At 38.8% G+C, this 22660-nt stretch overlaps 1 protein-coding gene across 11 annotated transcripts in view; it reads left to right on the forward strand.

The window, feature by feature from the left end:
• Window positions 1-22660, forward strand: part of Cdk12 (cyclin-dependent kinase 12) — a 78669-nt gene that overhangs the window by 5543 nt on the left and 50466 nt on the right. For 9 of the 11 annotated variants that reach the window (XM_011249224.3, XM_030246276.1, XM_030246273.1 and 6 more), the window contains exons 2-7: window positions 2386-3261; window positions 11099-11275; window positions 13039-13178; window positions 14653-14823; window positions 16467-16656; window positions 22138-22194. In XM_011249224.3, the coding sequence (XP_011247526.1) occupies window positions 2386-3261; window positions 11099-11275; window positions 13039-13178; window positions 14653-14823; window positions 16467-16656; window positions 22138-22194 (1611 nt within the window). The remainder of the gene's footprint in view (window positions 1-2385; window positions 3262-11098; window positions 11276-13038; window positions 13179-14652; window positions 14824-16466; window positions 16657-22137; window positions 22195-22660) is intronic. The other 2 variants (XM_030246277.1, XM_006534108.4) reach the window with 1 other exon arrangement.

Raw genomic sequence — 22660 nt, forward strand, 5'->3', positions numbered from 1 at the left:
TATTATTTTAAATTATATGTTTGTGTGCATACATATATATGAATGCAGATGCCTCTGAAGGCCAGGGACTCCAGATTCCCAGATCTGGAATTATAGGTGGCTATGCCCAGTGTGAGTGCTAGGAACTCTTCTTCTAGATTAGTGACCACTGAAGCCTGAAGCATCTCTGCAGCCCCTGAGGTTTTTTTTTTTTTTTGGTTACTGCTGTTCTTTGTTTTGTTTTGAACAAGGTCTGAATATGACCCAATTTGACAGGAGCTCACTTACTGTGGCTTACACTGGCTTCTCACTCTCAGTAATTCTCTTGCTTTGGTTTCCTAAATGCTAGGATGAGAAACAGGAACTACTAAGCCCTAGCCAAGCCAAGTGGATTTTTAGTTTTACTGGGTTCTAATATATATTAGATATTGATCATGCTGTGATTTGTCTTACCTGTACTAGGAGATTTAGAGTTTGTTTTGCTTTTAGATATGATCTCATATGGCCAAAGCTGGCTTTGAGTTTGGCATATAGCAGAGGACTTTGATTACTTTTTAAAGATTTATTTGTTTTCTACATGTGATTATACCCTTGCTGTCTTCAGACACCCCAGAAGAGTGCATTAGAACCCATCACAGATAGTTTTGAGCCACCATGTGGGTGCTGGGAATTGAACTCACGAACTCTGGAAGAGCAGTCAGTGCTCTTAACATCTAAGCCATCTCTCCAGCACTTGATAACTTTTTCAATATTTAAGCTTTTAAGTTTTATGCATATGATTGTTTGCCCGCATATATGTATTTGTACCACGTGCATGCTTGGTGCTCAAGGAGACAAGAAGTGGCTGCTGCATGGTTTGAGCCACCAAGTAGGTGCGGGGAAGTGCTATTAAACACTGAACTTTCTTCTCTAGTCCCAACTTTGAACCTCCTTTTACTTGCTTTTTTTTTTTTTTTAAGATTCATTTTATGTATATTGATGTCTTATCTGTTTGTTTTTATAAAGGTGTTGGAACCTCTGGAACTGGAGTTCATACAGGGAGCCACCATGTGGGTGCTAGGAATTGAATCTGACTCCTTTGGAAGAGCAGCTAGCACTCCTCTTTTTTTTTGGTTTTTCGAGACAGGGTTTCTCTGTGTAGCCCTGGCTGTCCTGGAACTCACTCTGTAGACCAGGCTGTCCGTGAATTCAGAAATCCACCTGCCTCTGTCTCTGCCTCTGCCTTCCAAGTGCTGGGATTAAAGGCATTCGCCACCACTGCCCGCCGTCAGCAGCCAGCACTCTTAACCACTGAGCCATCTCTACAGTTCCCCTTTTCTCCCTTTTTTTAGGGAGGGGTTGTTCTGTCTTTTCTGAGACAAGGTTTCACTATATAGCTCCAGCTGTCCTAGAACTCACTCTGTAGACTAGGCTGGCCTTGAACTCAGAGATCCATCTGCCTCTGCCTCCCCAGGGCTGGGGTTAAAGGCCTGACTCGTTTTTGTTTGTTTCTTTAAAAAAAAAAAGATTTTATTTATTATTTTATGTATATGAGTACACTGTAGCCGTCTTTAGACTCACCAGAAGAGGGCATTGGATCCCATTGCAGATGGTTGTGAGCCACCATTGATTGAGAACTGAACTCAGGACCTGTGGAAGAGCAGTCAGTGTTCTTAACCTCTGAGTCATCTCTTTAGTCCCTTATTATTTATTTTATTTTGTATGTATGGGTCGTTTGTTTACCTTGTACTTGCAGTGCCTGGAGAGGCCCTCAGAGGGGGTTAGATATACCTGGAACTGGAGTAACAGTCAATTAGCCCCCATGTTAGGTTTAGGTTTAGAACCTCAGTCCTCTGGAAAAGTAGCCATTGTTCTTAATCATTGAGCCATACCCCCCACCCCCCACCCCATTCCTTCCCTACTTTTCTTTTTTTTTAAAAGACAGTAGACCAAGTTGTCTTTTTTTTTTTTTTTAAGATTTATTTATTATATGTAAGTACACTGTAGCTGTCTTCAGACACTCCAGAAGAGGGCGCCAGATCTTGTTACAGATGGTTGTGAGCCACCATGTGGTTGCTGGGATTTGAACTCCGGACCTTCGGAAGAGCAGTCGGGTGCTCTTACCCACTGAGCCATCTCACCAGCCCCAAGTTGTCCTTGAACGTACAGATTCAAACACAGAAATCCGCCTGTCTCTGCCTCACAAGTGCTAGGATTAAAGGTGTGCACCACCACTGCCCAGCTGTGACTCTGCCTTTCAAGTGCTAGGATTAAAGGAGTGTACCATCATGCTTCTCTTTAATCTACTTTTAGAATTGATAACTCAGAAGGGAATTAAATTTATATTTCTAGATCCTGTTTTGCTGGCCTGTTATCCTCTTTATAACTGTATATTGTGTATTTAAACTGCCTTTCTTCTTTTTCCAGTAGGAAATCCATGAAGTCCAGAAGTAGAAGTCCTGCATATTCAAGACACTCATCTTCTCATAGTAAAAAGAAGCGATCCGGGTCACGCAGTCGTCATTCCAGTATCTCACCTGTCAGGCTTCCATTGAATTCCAGCCTGGGAGCTGAACTCAGTAGAAAAAAGAAGGAAAGAGCAGCAGCTGCTGCAGCAGCAAAAATGGATGGAAAAGAGTCCAAGAGTTCACCTATAATTTTGCCTAAAAAAGAGAAACTTGAGGTGAAGGAGTCAGGGTTAGAGTCTAAAAAGTTACCCAGAAGTATAAAATCAGAAAAATCGACCCCAGATACTGAACTGGTTACTGTAGCACATTCAAACCCAGAGGTAAAACATTGTTTAGACACAGGGAAGGTTAGGTTGGATGAGAACTTGCAGAAGCATCCTGCTAAGGATTTGAAAGCACAGGGAACAAAGGACGTTAAACCTGTAGCACCGAAAGAGGTGATTGTTACTTCAAAGGAGACAGAGACATCAGAAAAGGAGACCCTTCCACCTCTTCCCACAATTACTTCTCCACCCCCTTTACCAGCTACTACCCCTCCACCTCAGACACCCCCTTTGCCACCTTTGCCTCCACTACCAGCTATTCCGCTGCAGCCACCTCTGCCTCCTCCCCAACCACCATTTAGTCAAGTTCCTGTTTCAAGTACTTCAATTTTACCCTCTTCTCCTCACCCAAGGACATCTACTCTATCCTCTCAGACAAATTCTCAGCCCCCTGTACAGGTTTCTATGAAGACTCAAGTATCTATAACAGCTGCTATTCCACATCTGAAGACTTCAACATTGCCTCCTCTGCCCCTCCCTCCCCTATTACCTGGAGATGATGACATGGATAGGTAAGTTTCATAATAGGATGGAAGAAGTAAGTCTTCTGATTTATAATATATTTTAAGATTCTGAGCCTATTAGACTATCTTTTAATCTTTTATAATTAGGAATTACTTTTTGTTTTTTAGTGGAAAAGTCCATTCTTGCTTGAGAATAGAATATTAGAACTTTGTGGGGTATTCTCTTTCATTTTTAAAAAATTACGTTTGTTTATTTTTTGAGTGTGTATGCTGTTTTAGTGCAAAGGCCAGAGGAGAATTTGGGGGGAACCAATTTTCTGTTGTCCTGTGGATCCCAGGTATCAGTCATTAGGCTTGGTGGCAAGCTGCTGAATTTCTTGATGGACACCTTTTGGGGTTAGGGGCAAGGATGGGGTCTTGTTACACTCACTGTATAGTCTAAGGTAGCTAAACTGCCTCAGTAGCCTGAATGCTGGGATTATAGACATGTACCACCATGCCAGACAGGAATTAAAATTTAAAACCTGATAAATCTTTTTCATGTAGATTTACTTTAGTTTTTAGGATTTTGGGGTTTTGTGTGGGTGGGTGGGTAGGTGGGGGTGGGGGGTGTGTGTTTCTGAAACAAGACTTTGTTGTGTAGCCCTAGCTATCCTGGAACTTACCCTGTAGACCAGACTGGCCTTGAACTCACAGGTCTGCCTGCCTGTCCGTCCTCTGTGCTGGAATTAAATGCATGCACCACCACTGCCCAACCTAAATTTATTTTGAGTGTGCATGCATGTATGACTTTTGTTTGTACATATTATGTGTGTGTACAACATGTGGTCATAAGGTGGTGATGAATCCCATGAGATAAGAATATGGATGGTTCTGAGCTACTATGTGGGTGTTGGGAACTTCACTTAAGTCTCTAAGAACAACTAATTACTGAGGCATGTATCCAGCCCCAACTTTACTCTATTTGAATATTTTTTATTTATGTGTATGTGTGTGAACCTTCATGAATATATGTGTACCACGTGGATGTAGAAGCTAGTCTAGGCCAGAGGTTACTGGATTCCCTTAAATTGGAGTTAGAAATGTTTGTGAGCTGCCATGTGAATGCTAAGAACCAAACCAGGTCCTCTGAAAGCCCAATTAGCACTCATAATCCTCTGAACCATCATTCTAGGCCCAAGTGTATTGTTTTTGTGTGTGCTCACAGGTGTGCATTGGAGCCTAGAGGATACCCCCATACTTTAGTTATTACATAACCACACTCCTCATATCTTTATTTTGGTTTTTCCAGACAGGGTTTCTCTGTATAGCCCAGGCTGTTCTGGAACTCACTTTGTAGACCAGGCTGGCCTCAAACTCAGAAATCCGCCTGCCTCTGCCTCCCAAGTGCTGGGATTAAAGGCGTGCACCACCATGCCCGGCATATCTTTAATTTTTAAAGTTTATATATGTGTGTGTGTGTGTGTGTGTGTGTGTGTGTGTGTGTGTGTGTGTATGTGTGTGTGTGTATGTGTGTACGTACGTACGTGTGTGTACACATGTTCTTTGTGGTACTTGTGGAAGTCAGGGCCATTTTGTGGAGTTGATTCTTTTCTTTTTTGTTTTGTTTTGTTTTGTTTTGTTTTGTTTTTGGTTTTTTGTTTTTTGTTTTTTTTTTTTTTGGTTTTTTGAGACAGGGTTTCTCTGTATAGCCCTGGCTGTCCTGGAACTCACTCTGTAGACCAGGCTGGCCTCGGAACTCAGAAATCCACCTGTCTCTGCCTCCCAAGTGCTAGGATTAAAGGCGTGGGCCACCACGCCTGGCTAGTTTACTTTCTAGGATACATTAAATTTGAGTTATGATGATGGGGTGGATATATGTGGGTGGGTATGTGACTGTAGGTGTGCAACTGGAGGACTAAAGTCAACCTTAAGTGTTATTCAAAAGTCATCCATCTTGTTTTTGTTTTAATTTTTTTGGTTTTTCAGGATAGGGTTTCTCTGTATAGCCTTGGCTGTCCTGGAACTCACTCTGTAGACCAGGCTGGCCTTGAATTCAGAAATCTGCCTACCTCTTGCCTCTCAAGTGCGGGGATTAAAGGCATGGGCCACCACTGCCAGGCTTAAATATATTTTATCTACCTGGCTGTAGGCCTTTAATCCCAACACCTAGGAGGCAGAGACAGGTAGATCTCTTGTGGAAGCCAGCAGCTTGGTCTACATAGGGGATCACTTTATTATTTTTTTTTTCTTTTTCAAGATGGGCAGTGGTGGTGGCACATGCCTTTAATCTCATCTTTTAGGAGACAGAGGCAAGTGGATCTCTGAATTTGATGCCAACCTGGTCTACAGTATGAGTTTCAGGATAGCCTGGATGACACAGATAAGCCCTATCTTGAGGGAAAAAAAAGCAAGTCAGAACTCAGAAAAAGTATTTTTATCTTTTATTATAAGTGTTCTGCTCGCATATTTGTATGTGCACCAAAAAGTGGCAGATCCCTTTGAATGGTGGTTGTAAACTACCATGCAGGTGCTAGGAATTGAACTTTGGTACACAGAAAGAGCAATAAGAGGTTTTTTTTAACAACTTAGCCATCTCTCTAGCCCTTTGAATATTTCTGTTTCTATCTCCCTGATGCTGAGATTATAAGCCCATTTTTTAATATAGGTGTTATAGACAAACTTAAGTCCTTGCTTGGGTAGCAAACATTACTGACTAAACTATTTCTCCAGTCCTGTTTATTCTTTTTAGTTCTTAAGATCTATATTCTTTCAGACTACCTTCTGTGCATCTTAAAAATGTTGTAGTATAATTGTGGATAGTGGAAAGGGTAGGGAGTGGAGAGAGTGTTTTACTTTTGAGCTAAGGTATTACTTTATTATCTAGTCTGTGTCAACTCCTGGTCTTCAGACATCTTCCTTCTTGAGCTATCCATGTGCTAGGACTACAGTTATTCATTACCAAGGCTAGTTCTTTTGTTTTTATTTAAATATTTTGGTTTTTTTGGAGACAAAGTCTTATTATGTAGCCCTTGCTAGCCTGGAACTCATCAATCTGCTTGGCTCTACCTCCAGAATTCTAGGATTAAAAGTGGGGCTACTATGCCCAACTCAATGTCATTATTGTAAGTATTTGGTAACTGGTTTTTGTGGGTTTTTTTTGTTTTTTTTTTTTCCTGAGTAATTTTTTTTTATTCATAAATTATTAAAGGTAAGAAATGGAAGTGAAGATTTTGTATTTTTCTTGAGACTGAGGGAAGAAAGAGATCAGTCTCTGTAGCTTATTGGCCAGCTAGACTGGAGAATTTGAGGAGATTCAATTCAGTGAGAAATATTGTCTCAAAAAATAAAATTTGATAGCACCAGTGAAAGACCTTTGAGTGCCTCTGGCTTCTACACTTGTACATACAAACAACTTATACACATGTGTAGAGGCCTACACTAGCAATTACAACACACATAACAATATAAGAGAGGATAGAGACAGAGAAGCACATACACACTCTGACTGAGACTTTAAACTAGGCTTTGTGGCCACTTGCCATGCTAGCCCTCAGGATGCTGATATAGAGGAATAGATTAGGGTTGGAGGGCTGGCATTGACTCCCAAATGCTGGGATTATATGCCCTTTCAATATAGGTTATTAGACTAAATGAATAATTAAAATTGCATAAGGCATTAGGGTCAGGATAGTTGAGAGGCTGGAACAATGCCTTAATGGTAAAGAGCACTGGCTGCTCTTTCCGAGGACCAGTGTTCAATCCCCAGTACTCATATCGTGGTTTGCAACTATCTGTCTCTCCAGTGCCAGTGTATTTGCCCTCTGCAGTCACTTCATGCATGTGGTATACAGACAAAATAATAAAATAATCGAGATAATGAGAAGAAAAATAAAACAACATTCTGATAACATAAAGCTTATACTGGTGACAGAACAAGTGAATGAATTTGGTTAATGATAATTCAAAAAGCTTTTTTTGTCTTGTTCATTTTTGTTTTTTGAGACAGTGTGTTTTTGTGTAGACTTGGCTGTCCTGTAGCTTGTTCTGTAGACCAGGATAGTCTGGAACTAGCAGAGATCTGCCTGTCTTTGCTTCCTGTGTACTGGGATTAGAGGTGTACAAGAACATAGCTGCAACTAAAATACATTATTTCTTAAAGATTTATTTTTATGTGTACATATGTGGCAAGGTAATATATACATGAGAGTAGGTGCCATAGGAGGCCATTGGTATCAGATCTCTCTACAGCTGGAGTTACAGGACAGTTGTGAACCAGCATGGAAGTGCCCAGTTCTCCATAAACAAGTCCTCTAAACTGCTAATCCATCTTTTCAGCCCTGTTTGTAGTTTATTCCTCTTTGCTTGTTTGTTGAGACACTGTGGCTTTTGCTGGCCTCCAGTATACTAGTAGACCAGGTTTTTCTGGGATTTAGCATGCAACCCCATTGACCTTGAACTCTTAGAATTCCTCTGGTTTCATAGCATGAGCATTGAATTTTCCTTTTTCCCTCCAAGAGGTGGCATATGCCTCTAAATCCAGCACTCAGTAGGTTAAAATAGAAATATCACAGGAAGTGTACTGGCAGTCTGTTCTGCTTCAAAGCCTTTCGGGTACAGGATGAAACTTATCTTTAAACAAAACAAAACATGCAGCTGGGAAAGTGGCACATTCCTTTAATCCCAGCACCTGAGAGGCAGAGGCAGGCAGATCTGAGTTCTTAGCCTAGATCCTGAGGGTATAGTTACTAGCTATGTAGAGAGACCCTGTCTCAAAAACAACAAAAAAATTAAGTGTCTGACTGACCTGAATTTCAACTGTAGATCCATTTGCTTCTGCCTCTTGTGTGCTTTGATTAAAGGTATGTTCTAACAAGTCAGGTGACAAATGGTTATATTTGTACCTACAGGTTAATTTAAATTTAATTAACAGAAATTTCAAAATTGCAAAATTGGGATAGGAGTCAACTGTTTCTTATACAGACTTAAAGCAACCTAAATACCTCATGGAAATTTGTAAAAAAGTATGAATGAGAAACCAGGAACACTAGATAAGGAGAAATTGTATATGTACATCTGTATTTTATTTGGCATATAAATATCTCTTTCATTATGTCAGGTTCTTTCCCTATTTGGCATATTTAGTGCCTTACAGTAAGAGCTATGTTTGTTAAACATTGGATCTTTATAGGTCCTCGTATTTTTTATTTATTTTATTTTATTAATTTTAATTTATACATCTATTTAATGTATGCAAGTATACCATCATTGTCTTCAGACACACCAGAAGGGGGCATCAGACCCCATTACAGATGGTTGTGAGTCACCATGTGGTTGCTGGGAATTGAACTTAGGACCTCTGAAAGAGCAGTCAGTTCTCTTAACCGCTGAGCCATCTGTCTAGCCCTATTTTTAATATTTTTAATATTTTAAAATTTATTAAAGCAAGATGTTGACCTCTTCAGGTTAGTGTGGCCTCAACTGATGATTGTCCTGTTAAATAGAATCTTCCTGTAGAATGTCATCTGTCCCCTTTAATCATTCCCCCAAAGACTGTCTCTATATAGTCCTGCCTGTCCTAGAACTTGCTAGGTAGTGCAGGCTGGCCTTAAACTCACAGAGATCCTTTTTCCTCTGCCTCTTGAATGTTGAGATTAAAGGCATGTGCCACCATGCCTGGCAGTATGTACATTTTTCAGTGCTAATAAACTATATCCGAAGCCATGAAGTAATTTTTGAGGAAAAAAACTAAAGGTGGACTTGCTGGGCTGTGGTGTGCACTCCTTTAATTCCAGCACTTGGGAGGCAGAGGCAGGCAGATTTCTGAGTTCAAGGCCAGCCTGGTCGGTCTACAGAGTGAGCTCCAGGACAGCCAGGGCTACACAGAGAAACCCTGTCTGGAAAAAAAAAAAAAAAAAAAAAAAGAAAGAAAAACAGTGGACTTAAGTGATAGTCATGGGACAGTTGAGGTACTTTTAGTTTTCTTTCTCCTCTAGAAAACAGAACTAAGAAATCTCTTTTTTTTTTTTTTTTTTTTTTTAATTCGAGACAGGTTTTCCACTTAGGCTCAGCACTTTCTCAGGTACCAGGCGTGCATATAGTACACGGACATGCATGCAAGCGGAACACTTACTTTTATAAAAGGGGAGGGGGCTAAAGAAATCAGTTGACAGAGTTGCTGCTCTTGCAGAGGACCCAAATTCATTCCCAGCACCCATGTCTAGTGTAACTCCAGCTCCAGGGAATCTGGCATTGCACCTAGTTGAGCATCTACTGTCACTTTTATATATACACAAACATACACAATTTAAAAATAAATATTTTTCAATTTTGGGTTTATCAGGCTTTATCTATAATCACAGCAAACAGGAAAGGAGGAAGACAAGGAAGGAAGTTAAGAAGGAAGATTGGTGTGAGTTCCAGTTCGGCCATGAGTACATAGTGAGAGGTCTAAAAAAAGGGAAATGATCCAAAATTTGACTACTTTTCCAATTTCTAGAAAGCTTGCTTGCTTGCTTTTCTCTTTCTTTCCTTCCCTCCCTCCCTCCCTCCCTCCCTCCCTCCCTCCCTCCTTCCTTCCTTCCTTCCATACTACTATGATTTGCTGGTTGTGTGAGTCCTATCAGAGTCTTAGTAAGTCTGAAAATGTTGCTTGATTTTTGTTTTTTCGACACAGGGTTTCTCTGTGTAGCACTGGCTGTCCTGGAACTCACTCTGTAGACCAGGCTGGCCTCAAACTCGGAAATCCCCCTGCTTCTGCCTCCCAAGTGCTGGGATTAAAGGTCTGAACCACCACCACCGCCAGGCGAATTTTTTTTTTTCCATTTTATTTTGAGAGTTTTTATTTTGTGTTGTCTTAGATCATTGTTGTCTGTTCCCAAACAACTAAGGTACCTATTTTTTCCGGAGTTTTGTTTTCAAACTTAGCTGTGAAACACTTTGATCTAGTATTTCCTTTTCCTAAGTTTTCTCTAAGTCTTTTAAGTAGTATTAGTTACCTCTCTCATTTAAATCTTTTATTACAAAGTAAGTTTCATGAATTGTATGAGCTTCATTCCAACATTATAATTTTTTAGAACTTCCTTTGTACATTTTATTTTATTAGAAATAGGAATGTCAGGTGTTCCATAGAGTTTTTGAATTGGTTTAATTTTTGGATTTTTGAAACACATATGGTTACTGGCCTTAAAACTTGCTGTGTAGTTGTGGCCTCTTTTAATATCTTATTTCCTTGCCTAAATACTTGGCCAAGTTTGGACCCTTCCTGCCTCCTCTTCATCATCAGGTATTGGGTATTTAACCCAGAATCTAGGACCTGCTAGGCAAGAATTTTACCACAATGGGCTGGGGACGTGGCTCAGTGGCTTAGAGCATTGGCTGCTCCTCTATAGGACCTGCATTCTGTTCTCAGCACCCACATAGCGATTTAGACCCATATATAACAATAGTCCCAAGGTATCTGATGTTTTCTTCTGGCCTCTATAGTTGTCATTGCATGCACATAGTGCACAGATACAAACTTTAAAAATTTTTAAGTTTAAATTAAAAGTATAACACAAATATTAATTTTAAATATGAAGTACATTCAAGTACTAATTTCTTGTAGAATTTTAAAAAATGATTACTTATTTATATGAATGCTTAGCTTGAATGTACACCTGAAAAGAAAGGGCATGAAGATCCCACTATAGATGGCTGTGAGCCATTAAACTCAGGACCTCTGGAAGAGCAGCTAGTGTCTTAGCCACTGAGTCATGTCTCCAGCCCCCAAGTTTTATCTGTTTAGTTTTTTTTTTTAAGATTTATTGTTATTTTATGGATATTAGTGATTTGCCTACATAACATGTCTTTGTAAACTTTGTTTGCCTAGTTTCTGAATAATTTTTATTCTCTGATCTCTATTTAGTCCAAAAGAAACACTTCCTTCAAAGCCTGCAAAGAAAGAGAAGGAACAGAGGACTCGCCACTTGCTTACAGACTTGCCTCTTCCTCCTGAGCTACCAGGAGGAGATCCATCGCCTCCAGATTCTCCAGAGCCAAAGGCAATTACACCACCTCAACAACCATATAAAAAGAGACCAAAGTAAGTTTAACAGGATGTGTAATTTTTATATTTTATGAACATACATGTCTTCATGCATGTTTATGGTTTACATGCATGTCCTGTGTCCCAGGAGACCAAAAGAGGGTACTGGATCCCCTGGGACTGCAGTTAAAGTCAGTTGTAAGCCACTATATAGATGCTTGAAATTGATTATTGGTTCATGACTCTTACCTGCTGAGTTAGTTATCTTATCATCACCTTAGGGATCTCTCTGTCTCTGTCTCTCTCTCATTTTTTTTAAAGATTTATTTATTTTTTTGTATACAAGTGGTCTATCTGCATGTATACTAGAGTGTCAAAAGAGGGCATCAGAATTCATTACAGATGGTTGTGAGCCACCATGTGGTTGCTGAGAATTGTACTCAGGATCTCTAAAAGAGAAGATGGTGCTCTCTAGGGATCTCTTTAATTTAAGAATGTTCTCTTTTGGTTTATATCTGAAATTTATACATCTATAACTAAGAAGTGAGAACCAATAAATACATATTTTATTTCAATATTATGGGAAAATTGTCTTCTTTGGAAGGATCCCTGTTTTATTTAGTTTTGTTGCTGTGAAGATATAACATGGCCAAGACCGCTCTTATGAGAGAAACCATTTAATTCCCCAATTAAATGGGGGATTGCTTACAGTTTCAGAGAGTCAGTTCATTCCTATGGCAGGAAGTATGCAAACAGACAGTGGAGCAGTAGCTACAGTCTGATCTATAGATAGTAGGAGCAACAGTAGCCTGGCTTGCGTCTCATGTCCCCTCCCCTCCCCTCCCCTCTCCTCTTTTCTTTTCTTTCAAGATTTATTTATCTATTATATATAAGTACACTGTTGCTGTCTTCAGACACTCCAGAAAAGGGCGTCAGATCCATTATAGATGGTTGTGAGCCACCATGTGGTTGCTGGGAATTGAACTAGGGATCTGTGGAAGGGCAGTCAGTTCTCTTAACCGCTAAGCCATCTCTCCAGCCCCTGACTTGGGCTTTTGAAAGCTCAAAACCTACCTCCAGTGACATAATTCTTTCAACAAGGCTATACCTCCAAATCCTATCAAAGATTTCTATTCCTGATGACTAAGCACTCAAATGTATGATTCTAAGGGAGCCATTCTCCTTCACCAATATAAATGACATTTTTTTCTTGTTGTGAAAGGGTCTTAGCTCTGTGTCCCTGGCTGGCCTAGAACTCACTAGAGATTACAGTGTCTTTTTTCTTTTTCTTTTGGTTTTCGAGTCAGGGTTTCTCTGTGTAGCCCTGGCAATCCAGGAACTCATCCTCTAGACTAGGCTGGCCTCGAACTCAGAAATCCATATGCCTGTGCCTCTGCCTCCGTGTGCTGGCATTAAAGGCCTGTGCCACCACGCCTGGCTGCAGTTTCTTTAATTACAGCATTTGGGAGACAGAAGCAGGTTAATCTCTTGAGTTTAAGGCCAGCCTGGTCTACAGTGTTAGTTCCAGAGCAGGCAGAGAGCTAGCTTTCTGAAAACAAACAGAAATAAGGGAGACACCACCCTGGCCAGCTTTTTTGAAAAGCAATCCATGCATTTAGTGAACACTTACACACCTCTCCACTACCTTGTACCTTTGAAGCCAGAATTCTATGATAACCATTGATAGATACTATTTCGTTCTTCCATTTCTGCCACTAGATATTATTTCATTCTTCCATTTCTGCCATTTCAGTAATAATTTTGTAAGAAGCCAATTGTGTAATGGCAAAAAATAACATTTTTACTGATTTTCCTTTTAGAATTTGTTGTCCACGTTATGGAGAAAGAAGACAAACAGAAAGTGATTGGGGGAAGCGCTGTGTGGACAAGTTTGACATTATTGGGATTATTGGAGAGGGGACCTATGGCCAAGTATATAAAGCCAAGGACAAAGACACAGGTATTTCCCTAAAATTCTTGATGCCAGAGTGTAATAATTTAACAATTACTAATATTTTTTTAAGATTTATTTATTTATTAAATGTAAGTACACTGTAGTTGTTTTCAGACACACCAGAAGAGGGCATCAGATCCCATTACAGATGGTTGTGAGCCACCATGTGGTTGCTGGGATTTGAACTCAGGACCTCTGGAAGAGCAGTCAATGCTCTTAACCACTGAGCCATCTCACCAGCCCCTAATATTTTAATAGATGTATTAAAATAAATATTATGCTCTCATTTGTTCTTTTACTATTACTAAGTAGATTAGAATGTTCCAAAAGAATAAATTGGCCATCTCTTAGTGTTTTTGTTCCAGGACCTCCCTCTACCTACTCTCTTACAAAAATAGGGCAATATTTGTGTGTAACCTATGCCCATCTTCTGTGTAGTTTATATCATCTCTAGAATATTTATAGTATCAAACCCAGCAGATTCTGAATAAACATTGTTATTATTCAAGGATCACTGACAAAACAATGTGTGAATGTTCAGACAGTGTCAGACCACCTGGAGAAGCTTTCAGTCTGCAGTTGTGTGATGCCACGCATGACCAGAGAGCTCTTAGATCAGAGCTAGACTGATTGCCTTATATTTCAGAGGTTCTGGGTTTGATTTTCAGCAATATAAGACACCCAAAACTAAGTCCTCTACTTTTTGTTGACTATTTTGGATATTTATTGTTTTGACTTGGTGGTGGGTTTTGGTGGTGGGATTTGAACCTACAACTTGCACTACACTTTATCAAAAAGGCTATAGATATAATCCCAGCCTTTGTAGTTTATTTAAACTATTTTTACTTGCAGAAATTTTTTTGTGTGGTGTTTTTTTGGGGGGTGGTTGGGTATTGTATTTATTTAGTGAGTACAAATGAATGTCTGTTTGGTCTTTGGGCATATTTGTGTCATGCACACATTGGGAGGTCAGAGGACAACTTGCAGGGAGTCTGTTCTCTCGTTCTGTTCTACCATGTGAGAAGTAGAGCAGTTGTAGGTGTCTTAATCTGCTTATCAAGACCCTGTCCTGGAAATGAGAAATCTGGGGAGGAAAAGAATGATATTGCTTATATATTTATTCATTTATTTATGGTTGTGTTTTTTCTTTGGTTTGGTTTTCAAGTCAGGGTTTATTTGTCTAACAATTCTGGTTGTCCTGAACTTGAGTTTTTAGATCACAGTGACTCAAGAAGAGATTCTATATCAGCATGAATCTGTATGAAAAAATGAGAATATAGGAATAAGACTGCTTGTGTAGCCCTATAGTAGAAGCCATGCTTAGTATAGGTTCTAAATTCAATCTCAGCCCCTTACAAAACAGAAGGGAATCAGGTTTTATGTAAAAAGTTTGTGAAGGTGAGGACATGTAATGCTGGTTCCTAACCAGGACTAAGAAATGTAAGTTGATTACAATGACAGTTTGCATCTTTTTTTGCAGGAGAACTAGTAGCTCTGAAGAAGGTTCGGCTGGACAATGAGAAAGAGGGCTTCCCAATCACAGCCATCCGGGAGATCAAGATTCTTCGTCAATTAGTTCACCAGAGTGTTGTAAACATGAAGGAAATTGTCACAGACAAACAAGATGCACTGGATTTCAAGAAGGACAAAGGTAATAGCAGAGATTTCTGTTACTTGAGTTTCATTTGTATGAGGTTTTAACTGAATGTGTATTTATACACAAACATGTGCCTGGAAGAGCAGTAAGTTCTCATAACCATGGAACCATTTCTCCATCTCTCTTTTTTCTGTTTTGCAGTGGTGGAGGTGGGCCCAGTTTCTTTATAACACTGACTGTTTTGTAGCTCATTGTGTAGACCAGGTTGGTCTCAAACTCAGAGATCTACCTGCTTCTCCCTCATAAATGCTGGGATTAAATGTATGCACCACTGCACCCAACGTGTATTTATTTTTGAACAGAGTCTCCTTGTAGCCCTGGCTCCCTGGAATTCTCTATGTAGACCCAGCTAGCCTCAAACTTGAACTCCATCTGCCTCTGACTCCAGAGTGCAGTAATTAAAGGCCTGTGCCACCACTTAAAAATATATATAGAAAAAAAAGTTGTGAGTTTGTGTTTTTGTGTGTGTGTGTGTTTGTGTATAAATGGACACTGGATGCTCAGGAACTTGAGTTTACCAATGACTGTAAGTGGCGATGTGGGTTCTGGGAATTGAACAAAGATCTGTTGCAAGAGCTACAAGTGCTCTTATGTATTGAGCCATATCATATATCTTCTGATTTTTTATATTTACTCATTTAAATAGACGAGGTCTCTCTAGTCCTGCCTGTTCTGGAACTTGTTATGTAGATGAGGCTGGATCTCCTTGAGCTCGAGTTGCAGGTAGTTGTAGAGTTCAGAGGACGGTTTTCAGGAGTTGCTTCTCTTTTTTGATAATGGGCACTGGGGATGAAACTTAAGTTGTGAGGCTTGCAAAGCAAGTACTTTGAGAAAACGCTGAGCAATCCTAACAACATCTTTCAATTATTTTTTCTTAAAATGTTTTCCATTTTATTTTTATGTGTGAGTCTGAGTATATGTCACGTTTATGTGGTTGCCCATTGAGACAAGAAGGTGCCAGATCTTCAGGAGCTATGATTATAGGTACTTGTGAGTTGTGCTTAGGAGTCAGTGGCAGCCCATGCCTGTGAGGCCAACCTCGTCTGCATAGTCAGTCCTGGACCTGTCTCAAAAAAGGGAGTATGGAGGATAGAGCTAGAGAGATGGATCAAGGGACCTTCATTTGCCTCCCAGAACTTATGTCATTTTACAACCATGTTTAACTCCAGTTCCAGTGGATTCGGTACCATCTTTTTGCCAGGTACCAGGCAAGGATATTGTGCACAGGTAATAAATGCAGGCAAAACTGTTAAATATAAGATTAAAAAAAAAGTACTCATAATTTATAACAAATGGGTATGGTTATCTCATACAAGATAAAACTAGAAAAACTAGAATAAGTAGCTGATTGCATTTGGATTTGGCCCAGGGTCTGTAATTGTTAACAGACTTTAATCATGATGTATATAAATTAATGGTAGCAGTTTTCTCAGAATGTAAATTTTTAACATAAAACTGGAATAGGAATCTAGATTTACTTCCAGTAGTATTGTGTATCATTAGTATTATTCTAATTTAGGTCTTTTTTCTATAAAATTAAGGGGTTGTTCCAGAGAGACTGTGGTTAACTTCAAATTATATTCAAATTTGAGGATTGTTATGTCAACATTTAAAAATTTCTTTTTCATGTTATATAGGTGCCTTTTACCTTGTATTTGAATATATGGACCATGACTTAATGGGACTGCTTGAATCAGGTTTGGTGCACTTTTCTGAGGACCATATCAAGTCATTTATGAAACAGCTAATGGAAGGACTGGATTACTGTCACAAAAAGAATTTCCTCCATCGGGATATTAAATGTTCTAACATTTTGCTGAATAACAGGTAACATAGTAACCAAGTAAGGCTAATTTTTCCCTTTTTGATTTATCTAGATAATTAAGATTATAAATTATATTACACACACTTGTACACACACAAACATGCATGGTGGTTGTGTTAGGAGGTAGAATAATAATAATAATAATTCAGATGGGATTACTTGAAATTGTCTAAAATAATAAATTTTTTTTTCTTTCTTTTTTTTTAAATTAGACACTGTCGCTGTCTTTAGACTCATGAGAAGATGGCTTAAGATCCCATTACAGATGGTTGTGAGCCATCATGTGGTTGCTGGGAATTGAACTCAGGACCTCTTGGAGTCAGTGTTCTTAACTGCAGAGCCATCTCTCCAGTCTCTAAATTCTAACACTGAAAGTTTGGTAGCGTACACTGTTCAGCTGAGTTTAGTAGTAGAGCTAACCCATTTATTAATGTTCAATTCAGTAGGTATGTTTCATTGTTACTTGATTTAGAAAAGATTTCAGTCTAGCTCAGGTGTCTTTGAACTATTATGTTCTCAGCCTCCCAAGTGCTGGGTTTAAAGGCATATACCACCACACACTAGTCCCATGTTTCTTTAATTTAGAAATACCTAAAACATTCAGTTTTCAGGAGTAAATAGAAATTTATCAGAAAGACTATCAATGAAGAAGCAAAATCTCTGCAGAAAATATTGCTTATACAAAAGCATATACACACGAAAAAGAACATGCCCCCATAGTCTCATGACTTAAGAAACTAAGGTAGGAGAATCATTCAGGGTTTGAAAGTAGGGCTAGAATGTATCTCAGTTTTTAGACTGTTCTTGCCAGTGGGCCTCATGACATGAGGATTTGATTCCTAGCACTATATACCAGTTATGTGGCCAGCTTGAAACTTCAAGACTCTTACCTCAAAAAGAAACAAAAAAGCAGTGCTTAGAAAACTATAAATATAACATTATTGCTAAAGCAAAAAGTAAAGCACACTAAGGTGAAAAATGAAGCTGAGTTGCTGTTATTATATATCTTACTAAGGAGCTTTTATCTCTAGTTCAATTGGGATGGCATTCAAGTGTGTCTAAGTAAAGTACTATTTAAGATTATGTGGCTTTATTGTGAGGCAAACATGAGGTAAAGATACTAAATCTTAAACTGGAACTGGGAACATTCTTACCATCACAGCTACTAGGATAATTAAAGTGGGGGGTGTCAGGAGTTTGATGGCAGCTTGGGCAATTTTGTAAGACATACTTTGGAGAAAGTTGGTTTTAGTTTCAGGGAAGATTTCTTTTGTTTTTGTTGTTTGGGTTTTTTTTTTTTTTTAATCATTCTACAACTCAAAATCTCTTATTAAAGGTGAAAGTCTATTACTCTTAAGTCTAGATCTTTAATAGTTAGTTAATCTGTACTCCTAGCTACTTAGAAGGTTGGAGCAGGAGAAACATGCATTAAGTTTGCTCAATAACTATGAAGACTATCTACCTGGAATAGTGGTGAATGCATTTGATCCCTGCCCTTGGAAGGCAGGGGCAGGTGGTTCTCTGAACTAAAGGCCAGCCTGGCTTCTGTATCTAGTTTGAGGCCAACCAGGAATACATAGCAAGACCTTGTTTCAAAAACAACAACAACAAAAACAACTATTTTTTTGTCCTGGAACTCGCTGTTTTGACTACCCTGGCCTTGAGATAACAGAGATCAATCTTCCTCTGCCTCCAGAGGACTGAGATTAGAGGCAGGTTCCACTGCATTTGGCTTAGTTTTTACATTTTATTAAGTGCCACAGGAGACAAGGGCTCTTCCATCAGTACAGGTATTCAACAGTTCTTTCATGGTTTGCCCTGAGGATTATGTGAGTGGCTGTACATATGGATACATTCCCATTTTTAACACATTCACTAGGTGGTTAAAACATATGGCCTGGTTTTATCATGGCAGCATACTTGATATAGGAACTGAATGTGGAGATAAGAGCTAGCCTGGTTTCTATGATAATTCATTATGTAAGTAAAAAAAAAAAAAAAAAAAAAGACCAAAATGTTCATCTTATGGTTTTACGGGTTTTTTTTTTTGTTTGTTTGTTTTTATTTATGAACAAAGGTCTCACTTTGTTTCTCTATCTCACAGTAATCCTGCTTCAGCCCCCAAGTTCTGAGATGTAAATTGTATACCCAACTTGAGCCTGTATTGTGTTAGAGAGACCTGGCTTTCTGTTTTAGAAGGGCATTAATAAATACTATATGGTGCAAGACTGAAGGCAGTGAAACCTGCTAAAAGTATCAAAAGAGGTTAGGTTGATGCAGCAGGAGTTAAGCTCATGTAGATGGACAGGTTTTGCTTCTTAGTGTGCACAAGAGAATTAACAACCAGCTATAATTCCTGTTCTAAACAATTCAGTATTCTTTCCTGGCCTCTAAGGGTTCTTGCATATATGTAGTATGTGTAAAATCATGCGCGCACACATATACTCGTATAAAAATACTATATATACTTACAATAAGATGGCCTCTGGACTGGAGAGATGGCTCAGTGTTTAAGAGAACTGCCTGCTCTTCTAGAGGTCCCGAGGTCAATTCCCAGCAACCACATGGTTCCTCACGACCATCTGTAATGGAATTTGATGCCCTCTTCTGGTGTGTTTGAGACAGTGTACTCACATACATTTTAAAAAAAAAATCTTTAAAACAAAACAAAACCAGCTGGGCGTGGTGGCGCATGCCTTTACTCCCAGCACTCGGGAGGCAGAGGCTGGCGGATTTCTGAGTTCGAGGCCAGCCTGGTGTACAAAGTGAGTTCCATGACAGCCAGGGCTATACAGAGAAACCCTGTCTCGAAAAACCAAAAAAACAAAACAAAACAAAACCAAAAAACTGTGTGTACCATATTTGGCACTGAGTGGGAAAACAATTTATCTTTAAGTCAGGCACGATGGTAGAAGCCAGTGGTTCTCTTGAGTTTGAGGCCAATCCAATCCACATAATGAGACCCTCTCTAAATATTAAAATGAGTAGAATCCAAGAGAAATTCCTAAAGAGATAGGAATAAAAGTAAATTATTGACTACAATATGGTCATATTTACAAAGTGAATAGTCATAGATGTCAGATTATAGATTATAACACTCAAGAAAAAAAGTCTGCTAAGTAAAGATCAAAGGTGACATTAGTGTTGAGAGGATATGCATAGTTAAGGAATGGACATAAAATGGGATGGACAGTGGATTCCGAAGAGAAAAAAACATTGAGCACTTGAAGATTATGTTTGAAGATTTTTTTGTTTTTTGGAATATATTGAATAAAACGATAGTGGGCTTTTTTTTTCTTTCTGTTGTATATGCCAAATTTTTGCAATACTTCCATATAGGAGTTTCAGGCTACTTTGAGTTATAAGACCTTATCTTAAAGGTTCTAAGTTTAATTCCAGCACCACAAAAAGTAAGGGACAGTGAGATGGAGTTTGTTGTCAAGTACAGTGAGAGTTCACCCATAACTCACAGGGTAGAAGGGGTATACTGACTGCTAGACTGCTACAGGTATTTCTCTAGCTGCACAGACACATATCACACACACATACATCATATGTACATACATACAAACACACACACCATACACTTACACATCACACACACACATACCATGCTTTGCACATGTAGAAGTAATGAATAATAACCAAACAAGTAAAGAAATACACGATTCATGCAGCAAATGTATTAGCTGCTGGTGGTGTTAAAGTCCAGCATATTTTTCTTTTTTTTTTTTTTTTTTTTAAATTTATTTATTCATTATATGTAAGTACACTGTAGCTGTCTTCAGACACTCCAGAAGAGGGCGTCAGATCCTGTTACGGATGGTTGTGAGCCACCATGTGGTTGCTGGGATTTGAACTCCTGACCTTTGGAAGAACAGTCGGGTGCTCTTACCCACTGAGCCATCTCACCAGCCCCCAGCATATTTTTCATAGCTATGTCTTTTGCCATTTTAATTTAGATTTCCTTTGTGTGGAATTTGCTTGTAAGCTCATGCTTCTAATTCCTCCATTTGGAAAGCTAAAACTCAAGGATTAATATGAATTCAAGGCGAGACTGGGTTATGTAGTGAGATCTTGTTTCACACAGAAAAAAGAAGTGGTATTTTGGGCAAGTGGATGAAGGTGTGTATAGACTTCTTATTAGGAATGATAGTGGTTGACTTAATGTAAAGTTTTGTTCCTATTACTTTTCTTGTTTTATAGTCATCCTTTTGCTCATAGGTTTGCTCTCTGAGATTTGTCTTACCTGAGTTATCAGGTACTTCAGATGCAATCAGCCCCCTACATTCTCCAAATGTAGCAGGGTTATACATATTAAACTAGGATACAAAAATTTAGATACATTAACATAATTCTGAGTAGTTCATAGTTTTTAAGTAATTCTCCCAATTTTATGTTTAATTTTCTTAAAATACTCTTTGACATCTCTGTATACTGAGGGATGGGAATGTAGTTCAGTAATTAGAACACTTAGCATGCACAAGTACCTGAGTTTAATACCTAGCACTATATTAGATGGAAGGAGGATGAAGAGAGAATGGGAGAAGGGAAGGTAGAGAGTGAATTAGACAGTCACTACTGAGCAGAGTCAAAGGGGATTCTGATTCCTTTAAAGGAGTGTCTCAAGCTGCATGGTAGTGCAGAGGCACAAAGATGATGAGTTTAAACAGCCTGAAGTCCATAGCAATATGCAGTCTAAAAAAAAAAGTAATAATTCTCAGACTAGCTCTGTTGGTGTCATGGATGAGCTTGTTAGAAATGTACATTCAGCTGGGAGGTGGTGGCGCACACCTTTAATCCCAGCACTTGGGAGGCAGAGGCAGGCAGATCTCGAGTTCGAGGACAGCCAGGGCTACACAGAAAACCTGTTTCGAAAAACCAAAAAAAAAAAAAAAGAAAAAAGAAAAAGTGCCATTATGTTTGTCTTCAAAATTAGGTATTGCATTAACACATGTACTAGGCACAGATGTCTACCAGAAAATATTTAAAGGCTAAGTGTAACGGTGTACGCCTTTTATCTTAGTATAAAGAGGCAAAGGCAAGTGGATCTTTGTTAGTTTGAGTCTGGTTTTATGTGATAAATTCTATCTCAAATTAAAAAAATAATAAAAAGAAGTAAATGTTTCGAGCTAGCATGGAAGATACATAGCTATAGTCCCAGTTTTTGGCCAGGTTGAAGTAAGATAGATGATTGTTTTAAGAGTTGGAATCAAGCAGGGTGATATATGTATACTCCTTAGTCAAAAGATAAATTAGAAATCAAATGCAAAAATGTAATAATAGAAAAATATTGTGAGGCATTACAAGCTTTGTCTGGAAAATTTAAATTGGGCAGGTTAACCGTTAATAGAAATATGATTAATAGAAATGGGCATCAAAATTAATTTTTATAATTCATTTAGCTCTTTAATTGGCACTTAAGTTTCCAAGTGTAGTTTGAGCACTGCTGCTTTTATTTATGAAAATAATTTGTTTTTCAGCGGGCAAATCAAACTGGCAGATTTTGGACTTGCTCGGCTCTATAACTCTGAAGAGAGGTGAGGCATTTGTCAGCATCACATATGGCAAGCTTTACTTGTGACCTATGACCAACTTTGGCATAGTAAAAACACTATCTCAAAAAAGTAAAACTAAGGGTGGAAATTAGAGAAGAATCTTTTTAATTTTCTGATATTCTCAAATTCTATAAATTATAGTGATTTTTAGAATTCCCTAATTTGAATTTTACATAGATCTTTTGTTTGTTTTGCAATGGGTTTTTGTTTGTTGTACTAGCTGTCCTAGAATTGACTCTGTAAGCCAGGCTGGCATTGACCTTACGGCAGTACACCTGCCTTTGCCTGCTGAGTGCTGGAATTAAAGGCATGGGCTACCATCCCCTTCATTCTTTTGTTGTTGTTTGTTTGTTATGTTTAAAGACTGCTTTTTAACTTTGTGTATGCCTGTTCATCAAACCCATTTGACTACATAGGCATCAAATCCACCTGAAGCTGGAGTTGTGTG

Source organism: Mus musculus, chromosome 11 (assembly GCF_000001635.26).
Source record: "Mus musculus strain C57BL/6J chromosome 11, GRCm38.p6 C57BL/6J".
Taxonomy (NCBI): domain Eukaryota; kingdom Metazoa; phylum Chordata; class Mammalia; order Rodentia; family Muridae; genus Mus; species Mus musculus.